General features: G+C 44.9%; 1 protein-coding gene across 1 annotated transcript; it reads left to right on the top strand.

The window, feature by feature from the left end:
* Positions 1–274: 274 nt before the first annotated feature.
* PHOX2B (paired like homeobox 2B) lies at positions 275–7,772 on the top strand. The gene is made up of 3 exons (XM_081209417.1): positions 275–526; positions 2,268–2,455; positions 5,161–7,772. The coding sequence occupies exons 1-3, from the start codon at positions 286–288 to the stop codon at positions 5,614–5,616; spliced, it is 885 nt and encodes a 294-aa protein (XP_081065543.1). The 5' UTR covers positions 275–285; the 3' UTR covers positions 5,617–7,772.
* The last annotated feature ends 11,607 nt before the right edge of the window (positions 7,773–19,379 follow it).

Consider the following 19,379-nt stretch of genomic DNA (forward strand, 5'->3'; position numbering starts at 1 on the left):
ATGATGAGGACTATATGCTCTAGAGACCTCAGGCAAGGCAGCTCATAGGAGCCGTTTTTTCATAAAACTCGGCACGGCTGGTAGCAAGGAGGCCACTCTGGAAGCAAGAGCCGAGCTGTGCGCATCTCGCTCTCTCCCCTTGCCTTGGCTCTTCTTCTCTCCCCCCTCATCCACCTCGCCCCCACCCCCACCCCCCACCCCACCTTGACCAGGAGCCCCATCTTTTCTCTCTCCCCACCCTCCAGCCCCCAAACCCGTTGGCTGGGCCATCCCCGAGCCTTTTCAATGTATAAAATGGAATATTCTTACCTCAATTCCTCCGCCTACGAGTCGTGCATGGCTGGGATGGACACGTCCAGCTTGGCTTCGGCTTACGCGGACTTCAGCTCGTGCAGCCAGGCGAGTGGCTTCCAGTATAACCCCATCAGGACCACTTTCGGGGCCACCTCCGGGTGCCCGTCCCTCACCCCCGGATCCTGCAGCCTGGGCACCCTTAGGGACCACCAGAGCAGCCCATACGCGGCAGGTAAGGACCCTGCGCCCCTGGCTGGAGACTGGAGAGAGAGAGAAGGGGAAAGGCAAGCAGGGAGAGAGAGAGAGAGGGCAAGAGACGAGGAAGGGGGAAGAGCCAAGCCAAAGCCCGACCGAGGAGAAAAGAGAGGGAGGGGAAAAAATAGGAGAGGGAAGCCTCGCTTTGATTGCATTTGGAAAATGGCAATGTGTTTAGTATTTACCCAACGAAATTTGCTTACACAAATGAAAGAATTTATCACGTTAGGAGCGATTGCAGGGAAGGAGAGAGAGGAGAGGAGAGAGGAGGGGGGTGGGTTGGGTTGGGTTTGTGTGTTGGGGGGGGGGAGAGGGGGGTGTAATTCACTTACACCGTTACACTATCCGAAGTCACACCCGAAACCGCCAACAAAATTATCTTAAGCTGCCAAAATGATCGGCATAATTTATTTACTTTGCGAGGGAGACGGAAAAGCTGGGGGAAATAATTAAATAAGCCGCGAGGAAAGCTCATTACTGACACTGTCTTCTTCATCATCTTCATCTTCATCGCCTTTTCCCCTTTCCTTCTCTTCCCTTTCCCTCTTTTAAGAAACCGCATCCACCACGGGCAACAACAGTAAACAAGCCATGAAGAGATAAGCGGGCACTGTCTCGCTGCTAGTATTTTTCTTTTTCTTTCGTTCCTTTCTTTCCTTTTTTAGCAGCTCCCCCCCTAGGAACAACGAAATCCCGCCTGGGCAAAAGTCTTCGAGTAAGGGAGGAGGTGCAAAAAATTCAGGGGCAGCTCTGGAGGGGTCTGGGAGGGGGAGGCGACACTTACTTGGGAGCACGTCCCATTGAGCTCAATCGGACTTCCCAGTCAACATATTTAGGATGGCACCTGTCGGTGTTGCTCTATTCCGGTCAACGCAACGGGTCGATTTTGCTATCGAATTCCATGGAAACAGCATCTCTGGTGCTGGTCGTGGATCATTATTATTTTTGGACCATTTTTTGTACTAAACCAAGCAGGCATGTAGCAGTAGCATTTTGAGAGAAAGGCAGCCTTGGCCGTCTTGTCTGAACGCTCACACCCGCATCTAGCGAGATCGCCCTGCCAATCTCTCCATTCGTCATCTCTCTTTGCGACACTGAAGGAGGAGATGGGGGGCCCCCGCAACTACAAGATTTGCCTGTCATTCCAACGAACCACCCCCACCCCCATCTTAATTTAGCATAAATTGCCATCGCTCTCCCCTCCCCCGCAATTTCATTTTTTGAAAATCGTCGCTAAGGGTGGTATACTTTTGATCCAACCGCAATAAACAGATGCGGTGGGGTGGGGTGGAGGGGAAGGTTTTTTTTTTTTAATAACCTATATCGAAAGTGAAAAAAATAAATCGTGTTTTGGAGAATCCATCTGCAAACAGACCGTATCATTCTCCTTTCTTATCCATTTCGTTATCGAAATACATCCCTCTGCCTTTTCTGGATTAGAAACCTTAACCGTCTCAGAAAACGGAGGGGACACGAATGCGTTTCTTCTCCGTGTCTGCTCGCGAGTAAGCTCCCTGGTTATGCGGGTTGTTAGCATGGCGGTGTAGACCGTTTCGCGGGTCACGCTCCGACCGCCGCAAGCGCAGTGAAACCATTCGAATCCGGATCCCCCGGACGGCCGTCCTCGCGTTCCAACGGCTTATTGCGGGGAATCGCAGCACGTTATCGACTGGCCTGTGTTTCTTTTCCTCCCACCCCGCTCCCCTTTCCCTCTTTAGTCCCCTACAAGCTCTTCACCGACCACGGGGGCTTGAACGAGAAGAGGAAGCAGAGGCGGATCAGGACTACCTTCACCAGCGCGCAGCTGAAGGAACTGGAGAGGGTGTTCGCGGAGACTCACTACCCAGATATCTACACCCGGGAGGAACTGGCCCTCAAAATCGACCTCACCGAAGCCAGAGTTCAGGTTGGTGAAGGAGCTCCTTTCGATCCGGATTGCGGCAGCCGCCTAGGCCGCTTCATCCGGAGCAAAGCATCGCGGGTAGCAACGCGCAGCTTTCAAGATTTTGTTGGACGGGAGGTGACCAACGACAGAGAGTCCCAGGGTGGGAAGTCTGTTGCTTTTGCACATTTACATACTTCCCTTTGGAAAAAATATGAAAATGGATGCAGGGTTTTTTATGTTTATCATTCCGGGCCTCTGCCTTTTATTTTTTTTAACCTCGTTTATCTTGAGTCATTCCTCCATCAGCAGCAGGAGGCATTCAGCTTTGCATCCCAAAGCTGTCTCACGTTCCTCATGGTAATGACTAAGACTCCTAAGGGCAGCAATTTCCTTGGAGAGCCCAGTGGCTAGGATATGTATTCCCTACAGCTTGGCTCACTTGCTAGAGCCACCCATTTCTGTACAGGCACCTTGTCAGTTCCTGATTTTGGTAGAGGACACATTATCATCTGGAACAGGGCAACATGTGGCGAGGACCAAACCATTCTTAGTATTAGATATTTGCATCCCTTCTATAATTTTGATTATTATTTTTTTCAAGATCTTGTTGGCAATGCTCTCTATTTCTGTGGGAACCATTTCTAACTTAGCAAACTGGAGATCTGAATTCTCGAAGTAGGGAGAGCTTTACACTAAGATCTCACCAGATCTGCAATCTAGGTATATATAAACACCTTTACCTTGGAGTCACTGACCCGAAATAATTATATTTGGCATACACTGATGTGTCTTAAATTAAGACACACCCTAAATCAGGGGTGGAGAACCTCTGGCTCTCCAGATGTTGGCAATGGCCAGGGATGATGTTAGTTTATATCTAGCAAAATCTGGAGGGCCAGAGGATCCTCACCTTTCCTTTAAATACTCCATCCTTTCACTACTTCTGAGCATCTCAAGAGTGCAAAAGACTGGTTTAGTATGCGCCACGAAATAATAACACAAGTCATTAAGACTACAATCCTATCCAACTGCCCAACGGAACAAAATTGAGATTTCTGAGAAAACAAGGCTGCAAACCACTCTGATATACCACAAAGCATGCCATAGGGGAGCAGTTAATTTGCAAAGCAAGCCAGGCCAAAGCATGCCACAACAGATTGTGGCACGAAGGCTTTAAGCATGGGCAGAAGAATGTTAGGGTGATGGTGCCAAACAGCAATAAATCCGAACAGAGGAGAGCCATTGGTATTGGAGCTGAAAGGGAATGTGGCTGCTCTGCTTTGGTGTTGTTTTTGTTTTTATTAGATATTTTATGGGGGGTTTTCTGGATTTTATTCTGTAAACTGCCCTGAGACCCCCGGGTATAGGGCGGTATATAAATTCAAAAAATAATAACAACAACAACTAGCAATTGGCCAGCATGCCAGATGTGCGTGGCCAATGGTCTGGTTCCATGCTAGCACACCTGGAAGCATCTTAAGAGTTGCCATGCTAGACCCTACCAGTGGTCGCCTGTTCTTTTTATTTACGCCCCGTGGCCGAGCTGATGGCCAGCAGAACTCACAGACAGGCTACATTATTCCTCAGCAGAGGAACAAGAATGCATGTTACTTTATAGCAACAACCAGCTTCTGCAGTGAAGGACTTTTCCTATCCACACTGCCCACACAATAGGGAGTAAATTACAGCAGTTCATTGTCTGGACCTATTAAAAGATAAGAGTCCTCTGCTGAAATGATATGAATGTTCTGAGATGAAAGTTCTCTTTTAGCTTGGCATGGCCAATAGCTATCCAGAGTCCGTCCATTCAACTAGGGCACATGCCATCCTTTTCTAAACCGTAAGTGGAAGAATTTGCAACCTACCATCTTTTAGACACTGGGTGTCTAAAGCCAATTTACCCAGTCGCATCCTGCCAGAAAGCAAATATAACCATGGAATAAGCTGGTCATCTGTAACATGTTATTAATCTTACTATTGCTGCTACCCCTGATTTCTCACAGGAATGGGAATTTGTAATGCTCATAGATGGGCTTGTCTACGCTCATTGCCCGTCGGTTGGCATTGACTTGGGAAATGGGCCTTTTGAATCCCTTCCTAAGGAACACTAACACACTAAGGATATCCTCAGTGTATCTGAAGAAGTGTGCATGCACACGAAAGCTCATACCAAGAACTAACTTAGTTGGTCTTTAAGGTGCTACTGGAAGGAATTTTTTTATTTACACTAAGGATAGTTAGCAGTGGGTATTTTCACGTACTAAAAATAGTTGCCAGTTAAGACCTACAAGGATAGATCTTTCCACATGTTTATTGATTGTTTTCTTTGGCTCAAGCTGGGATAGCTCAGTCGGTTTGAGCCTCACGTTGGGCAAAAGATAACGGATTGGACAGATCGCCTCATGTCCCCTTCCCATTCTACAATTCTATGATTTAAGTAGTGACCGCTGAGTTCTGGACCAGCTATTTTGAATCCACTACCGCAAAGTGGCTTTCAAGGCGCGCTTGGGAGAGACAGAAAGAGAGAGAGGGGGGGGAGGGGGATGGTCTCGCATAATGGTCACAAACACAGAATCGGTGACTCGAAGTTGCCTTGGCTTGACTCGCATATCCCGTGCACGTGGGAATAGAACGCCTGCCCCCCCTCGCTCGCCGCCCGCCCCCCTCTGAACCTCTCTCTCTCTTTTCCCCCCTCGCTCCTTCCTTCCTTCTTTCCTTCTGGCCAGGTCTGGTTCCAGAACCGACGGGCGAAGTTCCGCAAGCAGGAGCGCGCCGCGGCAGCAGCGGCGGCCGCAGCCAAGAACGGCTCGTCTGGGAAGAAGTCCGACGCGTCGCGGGACGATGAGAGCAAAGAGGCCAAAAGCACCGACCCGGACAGCACCGGCGGGCCCGGCCCCAACCCCAACCCGACGCCCAGCTGCGGCGGCGGCGGGCCCAGCCCCACGGGAGGCCCCGGCGGACCCGGAGCCGGCGGGCCCGGGCAGGAGGCAGGCAAAGGCGCGCCGTCGGGGCCTGGCGGCTTGTCGGCGGCGGCGGCGGGGCCCGGGCAGGGCTGGGCCCCCGGGCCGGGGCCGATCACCTCCATCCCGGATTCCTTAGGCGGGCCCTTCGCCAGCGTGCTCTCGTCGCTGCAGAGACCCAACGGCACCAAAGGCACCTTGGTGAAGAGCAGTATGTTTTGAGCGCGGGGCCGGCCGGCCGGGGCTGCGTCGCCGGGGCTGGGCCTCCCTCGACGGGCGCTTCCCCAATGGCCGAGAGCGAGGAGGCGGCGCCCTCTGCAGGGAAGGGACTCGCCTGGCCTCCACTCCTGCCCTCCTCGCTCACGTCGGAGCGGCCCCGACGGCGCGGACTTGCAAGCGCCCTTGCCCGGGCTACGAACAAGCGAGCGCGCCCCGTAGTGCGCATCGCTCTGCTGCAGCAGGCGCCGCGCCAGCGCCCTCTCCTCCTTGCGCAGTCCCTCTCCGGGAGAAAACTGTCCACAAGCTGCCAGTGTCGTTTTGTCGGTGTTGCTGCTGCTACTGCAATGTAATCCTCCCACCCCCACCCCGCCAACCCCCCTCTCTTAGCCGGGTTTTTCCTTGAGGCTGAGGCGCTTTCAGCGTGGCTGCACACCCGTTGCAAAACCGCGCGTCCGCCTTTGCGCATCGTGAGCGCTCCATTTGGTGATTTGGCACAGCCGTCGCCTCCAAGGTGCGCGCGTTAAGAGCCACGCAGTCTCCCCCTCCCCCAGGGCTAAATTGGAGCCCCCCTGCCGCCCCACTCACTCACTCCTTTCCGTGGGCTGAGCTGACGAGGCCCAGAGAACATGTACAGAGTTGAGAGGTCTAAATTTGTACACGTACTGAAACCAAGGGGTTGCTGTGCAAGTGGTTTGTACTGTAACTAGAGCACAGCTTCTGAATGTATCGGTTAGGCTAGGAGGACGCACACCCCTTCCTGCTTTTGCAGCTTCCTATAATTGACACGGAGGGTCTAAAAATTACAGTTAAATGTTATGTTACACCGGAGGGGGCGGGGACATAGTTACAGAATCAGTGCAATCTGGTTATGTTTTATTCTGAACCAAATTCCACACTCTTCAGTCGGGCTTACTCCCTTAATAAGCATGTTTAAGCCTTAAACTTTACAGATTGCCGTCTCGGTAGATCAATCTGTGTTTTCTAGGTAAGGGAGCGCATTTCTGAAGGCTTCCCAGAAATATTTTTGCACCGCAAAACACCAGCCCTCGTGGAAACCGCAGCTTGCCTCAGGGAAAGCTACTTTTGTTTAGCATTCCTCTTAAACAAGGTGACCTAATTTGATGTGGCAGTTGTCAGAGGGTATGTATGTATGTATGTATGTATGTATGGTTCAAGCTACGTTAAGGTGGTTTAGGGCGGTGTGCCAAATGGTTGTGCCCGGGTACCGCTTTGTAACTGCAGCATCGGTGATGACTTGCATTTGTGAAGGTGCAGCCAGAGGACGCAACCCATCTCCTCCTGCGAGGGTGATCAAAAGTCGTATCAGAGTTCAGCTGCCAGCCCTCAGCCACACACAGTAATCCACTGAGACGTGTGAGAAGCAACCAACTCCGTTTCCAGACCTGCCGAGTGACAACGTGAACCGGCCCTGACCATTCAGCATAGCCAACCCTCTTATTGTGATCATTACTAGCACTGATTAGATTTTTCATTTACGGCCCTGCCCTTTCCCCACCGCAGTTGCTGCAAACCTACCGTAATTGTGTGTTTCAATGTGCAGGGAGAAGTTTACAGAAGGTGAACCAACTCTCTGTCCAAAATAGCCCCAGGGGCCTTAACAGCCCTTTCTGGCAAATGGATTGGAATTCATTCTGAAGATTACGATTACATTGTCCATGCAGTTTTTAGGCATCTCTTCTTAGGGTTTTAAAAATGTTTCTTTTACAAGGCACAAGAACCTAGGTATTAGTTATGTCGACAGGTATGCTTTACCACCTTTTTCTGTGTCTTTCTAAAACTGTGTTCTGTGACTCAATTGTATAGTGTTAATATTGATACAAACTTGTCTACTCTAGTTAGACGTATAAATAATGTTTTCTCTCCTTGTAGTCTTTATGGTGTGTCTTTATGGAGAAATGAGGTTCTCACTGGTTACATTTCTTTGCGTTTAGAGAGGTCGGCTTCATGCAATGGTATCAGCTTTGGTTATCAATTGCATGTTGTCTCTTTTTATTATTGTTATTTTTCCTTTTGTGTTGGGATATGTTTGTGAGCATTAACCATCATAAATTATGTTTCAGGATTTTCAGATTTATTTATATGTGGTTAAAATGAATGCTTCTATTTAAAAGGGGAAATATTTCTACATGTGCATATAGTTTTCCAAGAGTGTACCATTAACTGATTGTTGATAATAAAAACGAAATGCAAATACAGGCCCTCTAAATCTCTCGGTCTAATTTACTTTCTTCCTGAAGTGTGTTTTTAAAAACAAGATTGTCGTGATAAATGGTCACCGATAGGCACTAGAGTGTGGGCAGGATCTGGGCGGGAAATAAATCAACCCCCCAGTATTGAGAATTTCCTCTGTGGACAATGTCGTAGGAACCAGGAAGTGCTGTGACCCAGTTTCTAGGGTGGCGATCAGGTTTTGAACCCATCACAATACGGTCTTCAAGTATAGCACTTCACTGCATTGTACCTTGTGGAAGTGCTGCCATTCATTCTGTGAATATCTCCTTGAGATAGTTGCTTTTTTAGCATGTCAGAAAGTTCCTTGTTGGATAGCACATCAGCTTAGGTCAGAAACAGATTTCAAAACAATCCATCCATTATTTTCCTCTGAAATCTTTTAGAGAGAGGTGCAGTTTAATTCCTCCACCACACTGCAGTCCTAACAACCAGAGAATTAAAGTGGGTTGACTGATGCATAATAATCTCTCTGTGATTTCAGCATGACAGATCAAATACCCCAGTCAGAGCTTTTCATGTCATCTGACCCCACCCCAAAGCAGTACTTTTAGCGGAGGCCATTCACACAGTCATCAAAAAGTCGATAAATGATAAGTTACTGAGTGAATGTGAATTGCCAGAGATTTTCTTCTTCTTTTCAAATAAGGGCAATTCAGGCTTTCACACCAATACAAAAGTATTCTGGAGTCCAGTGTAATGGGAGGAGATGATGGGCATTAAGAAAGAAGTAAGATATTATTCCTTACACCAAAAGGTATTTAACTGGCGAGAAGAAATCAGTGTTTGTGGATAACTTACGTAATGTGCATGGTATAGGTATTATAGAAAACAAATCTCAAATATACACTTTGTTATACAGGCTAGACCTGGTCATCCTGTTTGGCTACTTCAACTCTCTTGGAATTCATTAAGCTAATCACATTGAACAGGAATTCATAACTGTGTTAGTCTTAAATTCAAGAGTTACCTCGCAGTCACAATCGTAAGAAATATCCTTTTCTTTTGCCCACTTCCTAGCAGTCAGCATTTACAAAACCAGATTACCTTACAAAATAAATATTAAAAGGCCTCCTTGGAAACTGCTCCAAAACATCCCAGATTGGGATCTTGCTGAAAATGCTTTGTATGTTTTTTTTTTAAAAAAAATATATGCTTCATTTTTTGTTTGACTGAATACCCCAAACTTCGGCTGTGATGTTTCCCTCTAACAGTTATCCTCGCAGCTCGAGCTGATGGTCTGCTTTCTCAACACGCAATTGCATGCCAATGCTTTAAAAGGCTTTGTTGCACTTCCGCTTGGAGACATTTTCCTCTTGAAAGAAAGATAAAAAAATTTAAATGTCGCCAATAGTTCCAATACAGGACAGTCAACCATGAACAGAGTTGATTATGCTGGAATACCAGAGCACTTTGCAGGAGACAAGCGATTTTTAATACCGCTTTCAACAAAGAATATTGCTAAATGTCTTGGTGAAGAAAAGCTGCTCAGAATGTGTGTTTCTGGTGACCAAAAACATCCCTTTGGATTAGAGATGCAAGGAACTTGGCTTGTGCATCGCACTCTCCACTTCAAAACAATTTGGAACGTGCGTTATTTTTAACGGATTTCAGCTACAACACCAAATATTCAGTAGCGATAAATACATAAGGTGTAGAATTCGCTATTAAGAGATAATCTGCATATGATTCCAGATGCGGCAAGAGAATGTGGAACAACAAAATCAATACACAGATTAAAAGGATATATGGTTTAGTTGTTAATCTTTTAAAATAGTTGCCATTATGCTGTTTAGTTTATTTCTTGTGCTTTTGGTGCTCAACAAGGCCAAAGATCTCGGAGAGGAAAACTGGATGCCACACTTAACAACTTAACTTGTTAAGTTGAAAATCTTTATTAGCAATCCAGGATAATAGATATATCCCCCTAAACCATAGTCTCAAGTTTTGCAGAGAGTAATTATGTGTTCCATACTTTTTCAGATTTTAAGGTTTCTGTTCCAAGTGTAGTTTATATATTTGGAATTATTTACATATTTTCAGTTTAGGGGGGCATTTTTTATATCCATTCTCCCTCCCTTAGGTGTATTTGCATAGGAGTTTCTTATCCAAACAAAACCCTACTCACTTTATTCACAGACTAATAAAACTGGATGTTTGTTGCTGGGATACATTGATTAAAAAACTGATCAGAACTGAAAAGAAAAGTCTGTTGGCAGGGTCTTGCTTGAGCCTATAATAAAGGGCTCTAAATTTATCCCCATAGTAATTAGCTAACCACCGTGTATTTTAGTTTTTTAATATGAGAAATAGTCATTGTATCTGTGCTGCTAAGTTCTGCGTGTATTGTGTGATGAAGATGTTGGGTGGTATATGTGTCGTATGGGGTTCATCTTGATTTTGAGATTATGTTCATTAGGCAGCTTCTAGGCTTAAAAGTGAAGCACCATTTCTTTCCATTGCAGTTCCTATTTTTATTACATATTTATTTCTTCCTTTGAAATACTAGGACTTGTATGTTTGAAACATTAATTCAATGAACTGGAATAACGCCATGCAGCAAAGAATGCCAGAGGCTCAGAAGCAACACTATAGTCATTTTTTTCCTAACCAAAAGAGAGCAACTCCAAAGAGGGGAAATGTTTCAACTAAGTCGACACCTCTAGGCAGCTTCATTAATGTGTGACCCCAAAATTCCAGATTCCCCCCAAACTGATGCCAATTTTTTGTGCTAGTATTGTGCCATGAACCCCACATTTTGTGCCGCCCCTTTACAAATTTCGAACTTCTTTGAACTTTGAACTGATTTGAACTTTGAGCTTTGAACTAATTCAAACTTTGAATTAGTTTGAGCTTCGAGCTTTGAACTAATTCAAACTTTGAACTAATTTGAGCTTTGAGCTTTGAACTAATTCAAACTTTGAACTAATTTGAGCTTCGAGCTTTGAAGTATTCAAACTTAGAGCTTTGTACTGAGGTCCATCTCCAAGGGCCTTCTGGTGGTTCATTCCCTGCAAGAAGTGAGGTTACAGGGAACTAGGCAGAGGGCCTTCTCAGTAGTGGCGCCCACCCTATGGAACACCCTCCCATCAAATGTCAAGGAAATAAACAACTATCCGACTTTTAGAAGACATCTGAAGGCAGCCCTGTTTAGGGAAGTTTTTAATATGTGATGTTTTATTCTGTTTTTAATGTTCTGCTGAAAGCCGCCCAGAGTGGCTGGGGAAACCATTATTATTATTATTATTATTATTATTATTATTATTATTATTATTATTATTATTATTATTATTATTATTATTGAACTAATGCAAACTTTGAGTTTCAAACTAATTCAGACTTCAAGCTTTGAACTAGTTACAATGCTCCCCAGCTAAAGCAACCAGATAATACTACAAAGCCAGCCACAGACATCTCTATTGCTGTTCTTCATTGCACATATATGAAACAAGCAAGCTTTGGAACATTAACACTTCACCTGACATCACCACCACAGGGTTTTTCCACAGGGTTGCTTTCAAATCCAATCACAACATGTCAAATGAGCAGCAATAACAATTCAAAAACATAGGAGGAACAATTACAGAGGAATCCTAATGTCAATAAAGCCCAATCCATAAAACGCTGTATAAAATAATACAGGAAACTAGCCTAATTTAGCAGTTGAAAAAAACCAAACTTGGCTGGCACGTCCCTCAGTGCTGTGTGTTGTTGTGATGGCTTACATAGCAGAATGTGCTATCGCAATGCAAACATCACAGGAATGGCTGTCATGTTAGCTCAATGGAGCTCATCTGCACTTTCATCAAGTGGAATGGAAGTATATGGCCTGTTTGGACACACACCAGTGACTACCTAGTGGAGAAGTCAATGCAAATGCTCAGATGTGTCCTAATTTCATGTGATTTGGTGCAGAACTCCCCAATCAGTGCTTACCTAGTGTGGAATACAGTGTTGTGCTAAGATCATTCTGTCAATACAACTATTTCTGCTTGTCAGTGGAAACAATCTCCCCTCTCCTCGCCTGCCTCTGGTAGGGGAACATGCCATGCTCCTTCTGGGGTAGTTTATCTACCTTTGTGTAATGATAACAATAATTTATTATTTCTACCCTGCCTATCTGGGCGGCTTTCAACAAAACATTAAAAACAGAATAAAACTTCAAACATTAAAAACTTCCCTAAGCAGGGCTGCCTTCAGATGCCTTCTAAAAGTCAGCTAGTTATTTGCTTAACATCTGATGGAAGGGTGTTCCACAGGCGGGCGCCACTACCAAGAAGGCCCTCTGCCTGGTTCCCTGTAACCTCACTTCTCAGAGTGAGGGAACTGCCAGAAGGCCCTCACCCTGCACTCAGCTTTCACCTGTGGCTCCTAGAAGCTGTTAGCACGCAACAGGTGAATGGCTTCCAACTGGCCGGCTAAACTGTGGGAATGTTCAGGGTGGCAGGAGAGGATATATTGTTTATTAATATCCTTCCTAACTTGCGCTAGCAAGTTCCTTTACTTAGCAGAGTTACATTCCCCTTTTTACATGCACAGCAGATACAGTGGTGCCTCGCAAGACGAAAATAATCCGTTCCGTGAGTATCTTCGTCTAGCGGTTTTTTCGTCTTGCGAAGCAAGCCCATTGACGGATTAGCGGATTAGCGCTATTAGCGGTTTAGCGGATTAGCGGCTATTAAAGGCTTAGCGGCTTAGCGGCTAAAAGGCTATTAGCAGCTTAGCGTCTTAGAAAAAGGGGGGAGCGGGGGAAAATAGGAACACTCGCAAGACGTTTTCGTCTTGCGAAGCAAGCCCATAGGGAAATTCGTCTTGCGAAGCAGCTAAAAAACGGAAAACCCTTTCGTCTAGCGGGTTTTCCGTCTTGCGAGGCATTCGTCTTGCGGGGCACCACTGTAGCTGGTTGCAGGCTCGAGTGAGCCGCTCACTATTATACAATTCAGTCTGTCTTCAGATTGAATTGTATGTTCCTGGTAAGTTCCCTTGAATCCCTCTTAAAAGAATAAAGACGTCACAATCTTATTCAAAGTCAATAAAAGAAGTTTACTTACATCAGTTCACAGTTGGATTCCTGAAGGCAGGCTTAGTTACAAATATGTACATGTGGATCTACCCCATATGGGGGAATAATCCCAGTGCTTCTGCTAGCTGAGAGGTAGCAGAGCAGTCCTAGCTGAAAGCTGGTCAAACAAAGAAGGAAGTAAAAAAGAGAGAGAGAGAGGTTGCTGTGTGACTCGTCCTTCTGTTACCTGGACAGCTTAGGTCATACCCACTTTCTATCACATGCCAAAGGAAGGATACTCCAGCCAGGAGGAACAGGAATTTTTGACTGACTGGACCAAACATTCCCTTGCATGTCTTCTCTAGCATTTCAAGGAATGTTGTACTTGACTGCCTCTCGTGGATCACATCCCACATAAACCAGGTAAGGGTTGCCAATGGGTCTCAAACCCTCACTTCCCCTGCAAGTGAGGAAAGTCTCTGGCAGATTGAGCGGACGAGACCAACAGTGGATCCAATGGTCAAGAAGGTGGTTTCTGCATGTGCTGTAGAGGGAAGCGAGGGGCAGATGGGGCTCGTCAACCTGGGAAGGAAGCCCATCTAGGAGATGGAAAACTGATCCTAAACCTCTGCTGCCTTGTGGGTATCTTCAGGAGAAGAAAGGGCTAAGGAGGAAGCCCTACACAAATCAGGAGTGGGGCCCTAAGGAAACCTTTTACGCCTCATCCTAGCAACTCCTGCAGCCAGGCTGGTGCCAAACGTCTTGCTCTGCTTTCCTTTGGAACACATCAGCGAGGCCAAAAGGCAAGTATTGTCATCTGGGCAGCCTGGGACCCCCAGAGAGGTCACTTTGGTGCTGCTAACACAGCAAAAACATGGGAGGCAGCAGTTAAGAGTCACCGGTTTCTGCAGCCACAGCAGGCGCTGTGATTCTCCAGTGGTTTGGCCTCGCCCTTGGAGGTGCCCTCCACTGACTCTCAAGACAACAGATGTCAGCAACTTAATATGTCCATAATAACAATTCTATCCGTTTTAAACCGTGTCCACAGTTATTTTGAAAGGTTCTAGTCATCCGATTTCTTTCCTCCGGTAGAGGACTGTAACGGCTAATTTCCTTTATTACCGTCATGTCCCAAGTCTCTGATTGCAGGAGCCAGAGCACTTCCCCAAGTTTGGACAATCATAACTTGAGCATCTATTAACACATGGGATACCAAAACAATTTGCATGCTTTCTGATCAGCTGCTGTACAGGAAATGTTAACATTACCATCTCTTTCCATTAATTGGCACCACCATGTTTTGTTTTGTTGTGGCCATCCGAGACATTCATCTTAGCTGGAGCCTTTCCTACGTGTAAATGGGTATCTGTGGAAGTAGCTACCTCTCATTAAAAATTTTGAAATGTATCTGCTTTACAATTTACTTTTGATTATATCTTTGAAGGATCTCACGCTTGTTTCATCAAAAAGAAAATGTACCCATGTTTACCCAGAGAAAGTTCTATTTAATTTAGTGGGACTGGATTATTCCCATTTCATTGTGTGCTTCAAGAGGAGCTATGCCCTATCCTAAGAATTAACCTTGGCTTGAGAGATTTTTTTTTCTTTCAAAAATGACTTTCAACTTTTGACTAAGATTTTGGTTCACGTAGCTAATCATATTTTGAACGAGAGAATTAGTGGCAACTCATCCTGGTCTGCTTTCAAAAGGGAAAACTAAGCAGACAGTCTTGTTAATTTAGCATATAGACTTGGAATAAAGTACAACATCCATCATCTCATCAAAATTCAATTAAAACTCAGTCCAGCATCCAAGGAAAAGGAGCCAATTTTCCTCTGGAAGCAGAGCTCTCCAAACATCACTAAAAACCTTTAATGGTTCTTTCTTGCATTCTGGGAGTGATTTTAAAAAAGGGGAAAAAAGAACAACCACTTTGGGACTTCAAATTAAGCTTTACATTTAAAAGCTAGAACACATGTCATCTTAAAGCAGAGGCCTTTGTCATTAATTTAATGCATGCTGTCAACACGCTTTGTCCAACACCAATGAGATGCATCTAGGCCATTCTAGTTCAGCTTTAAAATAACCTCATTTCTAACCGGTGAGTAGCTGGCCCTCACACTTGCTGAACATTTTGGGATTTGGGGCTGGTGAAATTGTTAATAAAGGCTTGGGCAAAGGCTTTGCTTAACATATAGTTGAAGCCAATCACCTGCATTTTATTCACTGGCAGAGAAATCCAAACCCCCAAATCACCATTGGGACTGGGTGGCTCAGCAAAAGGTCACCATCTCTTCTGAGCCCATATATATTGATCCTGCAAAACTGTCATAATATATGGTAGACATTTTGGGGCAACACCTGAGTATGGCGGTCACCGAAGCCCTTTCTGGCATAATTTCACATAATGAAATTTGGAAAGGAAAGCTAATACCTTTCTTGAATGTTCTCACACATATGCCCCTCTCCAATATGCCAGATTTCCAACGATCAAGTCATATAGATTTAATTCAAACTTGGGTATGTTCCAAGAGACTAGGGGCAGCACTTGTATCTCTGGACTATTGATTTATCAATGAGAAGTTTTCAGGTAACAATCTACAGCACACTTTCCATCCAATGGGAATTTAACTCTGTACATCACACATCTCAAGACGGAAAAGGATTTTCAATACCTGTTCTACGGCTTCTAGCAAAAAGCATAGCGCCAGGCACCAAACAAAATACATTTGTTTCCTGCAAAGTTTTATTGTGTTTGGCTATACCAAAACAATTAAAAGTCAAACAGCACCAGTTTTAATCAATGTTTATTTATAAACATAACATTTACTATAAAAGCTGTTGCATTTAGACAAGAATTCTCTTGCTTTCCAGAGGCATTTTAGAATAAATATCATCAATGGAGATTAGCGTAACTGGTATTCAACATTAACCCAAGTAGGACTTTCATCCTTTGGTGATCTTGCATATAAAGTAGCCCTCTTTTGGCTCACCAACTTTTATACCACTTATAGATAACTACAGAGAATACGGAATTAATTCTACATAACAAGAATAAGGGCCACTATGAAGTTTTGAAAATGAAATATATAAAAAAATAATTATGACATGGTTATGCCTGCTCTCTAAAGAAATTAGAAGCTAAATACACTTTTTGGGGTTTTTATTTTAATCCATTATGTTTATTATATTGGCGCGTCAACAGCAAATTATCTTTTGAAACACATTATTTACCATTTCAAACCAACATAGCAGTAGCTAAACTCCCCCCTCCCTGGCCATTCCCTACCCTTACCCATTCCCAAGTTATTTGTGAAACAGATATTAACACGTTTATAAACAGAGCTGGAAATAATGAGGGGACTGCAGTGTGCATACTCATTTGAAATGAAATATAAAGAGGGAGAGTTGACAGTTAAAAAAAATCTTTATGCTGGTGACTAATCCATCTTAATGGAAGCGGAACGTGTGAGTGATTCAGGTTTTGATACATGTAAAGTTAGCTGCTGCCATCTTCCAGTTTACAAGTAGAAAGACGGTTAGCTACATTCGTAAGTGGATATGCCATACAATCCTGTTTGTGTATAAAAATGTTGCACTTGAAAAATTCTGCTAGCATGTAAATTCCGGCTGCAGTTATTCTCTTACTGAAGACTGGCAGGACTTGAAGGTTATTAAAAGCACCATCTTCTGCTCTTGGGGCAAGTTCTATTCATTTCAATGGGAGTCTGATCAGAGCTCCCCACTGGCTTATACTCAACAAGCACAGAGCTGTGCCCTTAAGCACCACTGGTTCCCAAAAGTCTTGAAGACACCCAACTGTAAGCTGGGTTCAGGCCCATATCCGCAGTCCTTCACATGCACTAAATACCTATGCCAGACTGCTCTCTCAACACCTTTTAAGAGGGCATCGACGTAAACACAAATCTCCCGGTCAGGTGTGCAACTGCTCTGCACCAGGAAGTAGACTGCAGTAATGCATCAGTCTGGAGACTTAATGCACAACCCAGCTCCAATTTGCAGGGAACACACTTGCTGCCAGTAGCAAGAATGCCACAACTGAATGAACTTCAGGACATTGGTGTTGGGTCCTTATGTCTGCCTTTATTTGAAGCAGGGACGGCTAAGCCCCAGTTCAAGGGTCTCTTCCATCAGAAAGCCACTGATTTTTGTGGCAGCAGCAAAAGGGGGGGCAGGGGGTTAATGTAGATCAAATGCTGGGGGGGGGGGAGTAGAGCTCAGTGCCCTTGTGGGGATGTAAATCATCCCTCCCCGGTCACTGGATTGATCACTTGAATGCAGAGATGGCGACAAATCCCCATCCTCAACTAATCTGCATGGGTTAGCTGAGAAAGAGTGTTTGTGCAGTCTGCAGAAGAGTGTGAAGTGGCCATATGGCCCCCAGAGGCTTGGGTGTGGCCCTCAGGCTCAGCAGCCCCCGCTGTTTCACAAGGGAACAGAAACAACACGATAGGTTGTGCCACTGACAAGTCGATTTGCAGAACTGAGCACTTGAGCTTGCAAACCGCAGTGCTCAGCTCAGAGGCCTGCCTTCCAGCTGAACCTCAAGGACTGTCTGTCTACAAGCAGAGGCCATTTTCTGAACAGGAGGCGCCCGATTCCAACCCTTGATGCAATTTCCCAAACTTCTGATGGCTGACACAGCCATGCCTGAATTAAAAACGGAGGCGCACATCACTGCTGCACCCAAAGCGGTTTCCTTTTGTAGTGTGTGAGAGGAAGTATGGCTATCCAGGAGGAGCCAATTTCTTGCGTTTCTGCATAAGCCACTGAATGGAAGGAGCAGAAACTCAAGCAGAGATGCAATGGGAAATCTCCTTGGAGGATGCCCAATTCTGCTGCAACTCTGTATTTAATATGACGCAATGGAGACAGAGACACACCGCAGAATGATCTGCCTCCAGCTTGGCTGATTGGAAGGAGGGGAGGGTGGAGCAATCCATCACGCAGAGACACACCGGGCAGCCTCTCCTGTACTTTGGAATTGCATGAGCTTTTAACTATGCAGTCCAGTTCATGTCACGAAGCACACAAGTAACGCTCTCACAGTCCACAGTTTGGGAATGACTGCTTTGCACTGTAATCCTATTCTTGCTTACTAAGAAGCATTTTTTCTTCTTCCCCCAATAGCGCTTATTCCAAGGTAAGTGTTTGTAAAAACTGCAGTCAAGCAGGGGAATAATTCAGTTTTTTTGGTGGGGGAGAAAGGTATTTACACAAATCTGTGGCTTCAGTTTTTATACTGTGCATTTCTTGTTATACAAAGAGGTATTATGACTACAGCACAATCCATTCAAACAGCAAAGTTATCTTTATGTATCCCCAAACAAATCACTTCAATGATTACTCACAATGTGGGGGTCAAATGGACAGTCCCACAAGGTTTGTTGTTTGCAGAACAACTTCGTTGCCAATCTCTGTCCTTAGGAATAATATTTTTTTCTTAAAAAACAACACCACAATTATTACATCCATCTGTCACTGGTGAATGTGCAACAGCTTTGTATTTTCTAAGGCACAATTTTAATGAAATGTGTAACTTCCTATCAGACAATTGTATGTTTTAAGATAGACACAATCGTATACAAATGCTTCTGAGTGACAAAAGGAGACATCATTGCATGTTTGCACAACTGCACATCAAGACCCACCTAGACACATAAATAAATAGTGACACTGTGTCACCCTTAGAAAATATTTATTGCTTACCTAAGAAATGTCCACTATTTCTTTCTGCTAGCCCACCAAGAAATAACCAATGTGCAAATACAGTCACATACAACAAGGAATCTCAATTAATTTTGTTTGTTGCTTTCATATTCTTAAGGCAGCATAAATATATTTTTCCTTTTTGAAGACCATAACTACATAGGCTTTCCAATCTCTCGCACCTTTACTCAGCCTGCAGAAGATACCAAAGAATACTGCTCACAAACCACTATTTTACAACTGTAGCACAGCAGCTAAATCTAGCGTGCTTCCTCTGATCACCATCCCAGTTCCTTAGGAGTCAGGAAAATGTTAAATTAGAAACACACGCGGTGCACCTGACTTGACCGGGTTTAAATCCAGATTCAAATATAGCACCCTCTCTCTTTTATTTCTTGCACATTTGAAAACTTCCATCATTATTGGTCAAGAGGGCTGGTTCTTTAGCTATCTGAAAAGCATGGTTGCTGCTGCTCCTCCCTCGTGGCTGATTCTCATGCTGCTCCAGAATGTAACGTTATGTACACACCAAGGAGGCTGCATGTGGGGAACGATGTGGCTGCTTCCCATTCCTACACTGGGAATGCGCCAGTGTCAAAGTAACCACATCAGGCGCCCACAGTCATAGTACCCCTCCCACATTATGCATGTTACCAGATTGGCATGGGAATCAATCTGGGTATAATGATGAAGACCACGCTGCTAAGGGAGCACACAAACAGCCTGGGAAACATGCGCATTGATGCACTACTAGTTCAGGCTGTCTTCCTAGGCCATTGACTC

The sequence above is a fragment of the Podarcis bocagei genome, assembly GCF_964188305.1.
Source record: "Podarcis bocagei genome assembly, chromosome: 9".
NCBI classification, from domain to species: Eukaryota; Metazoa; Chordata; class Lepidosauria; order Squamata; family Lacertidae; genus Podarcis; species Podarcis bocagei.

Coding starts and splice junctions, on each gene's coding strand:
- PHOX2B (XM_081209417.1), top strand. CDS start 286: ATGTATAAAATGGAATATTCTTACCTCAATTCCTCCGCCTACGAGTCG. Junction 527..2,267: donor GAGCAGCCCATACGCGGCAG/GTAAGGACCCTG, acceptor TTCCCTCTTTAG/TCCCCTACAAGCTCTTCACC. Junction 2,456..5,160: donor TCACCGAAGCCAGAGTTCAG/GTTGGTGAAGGA, acceptor CCTTCTGGCCAG/GTCTGGTTCCAGAACCGACG.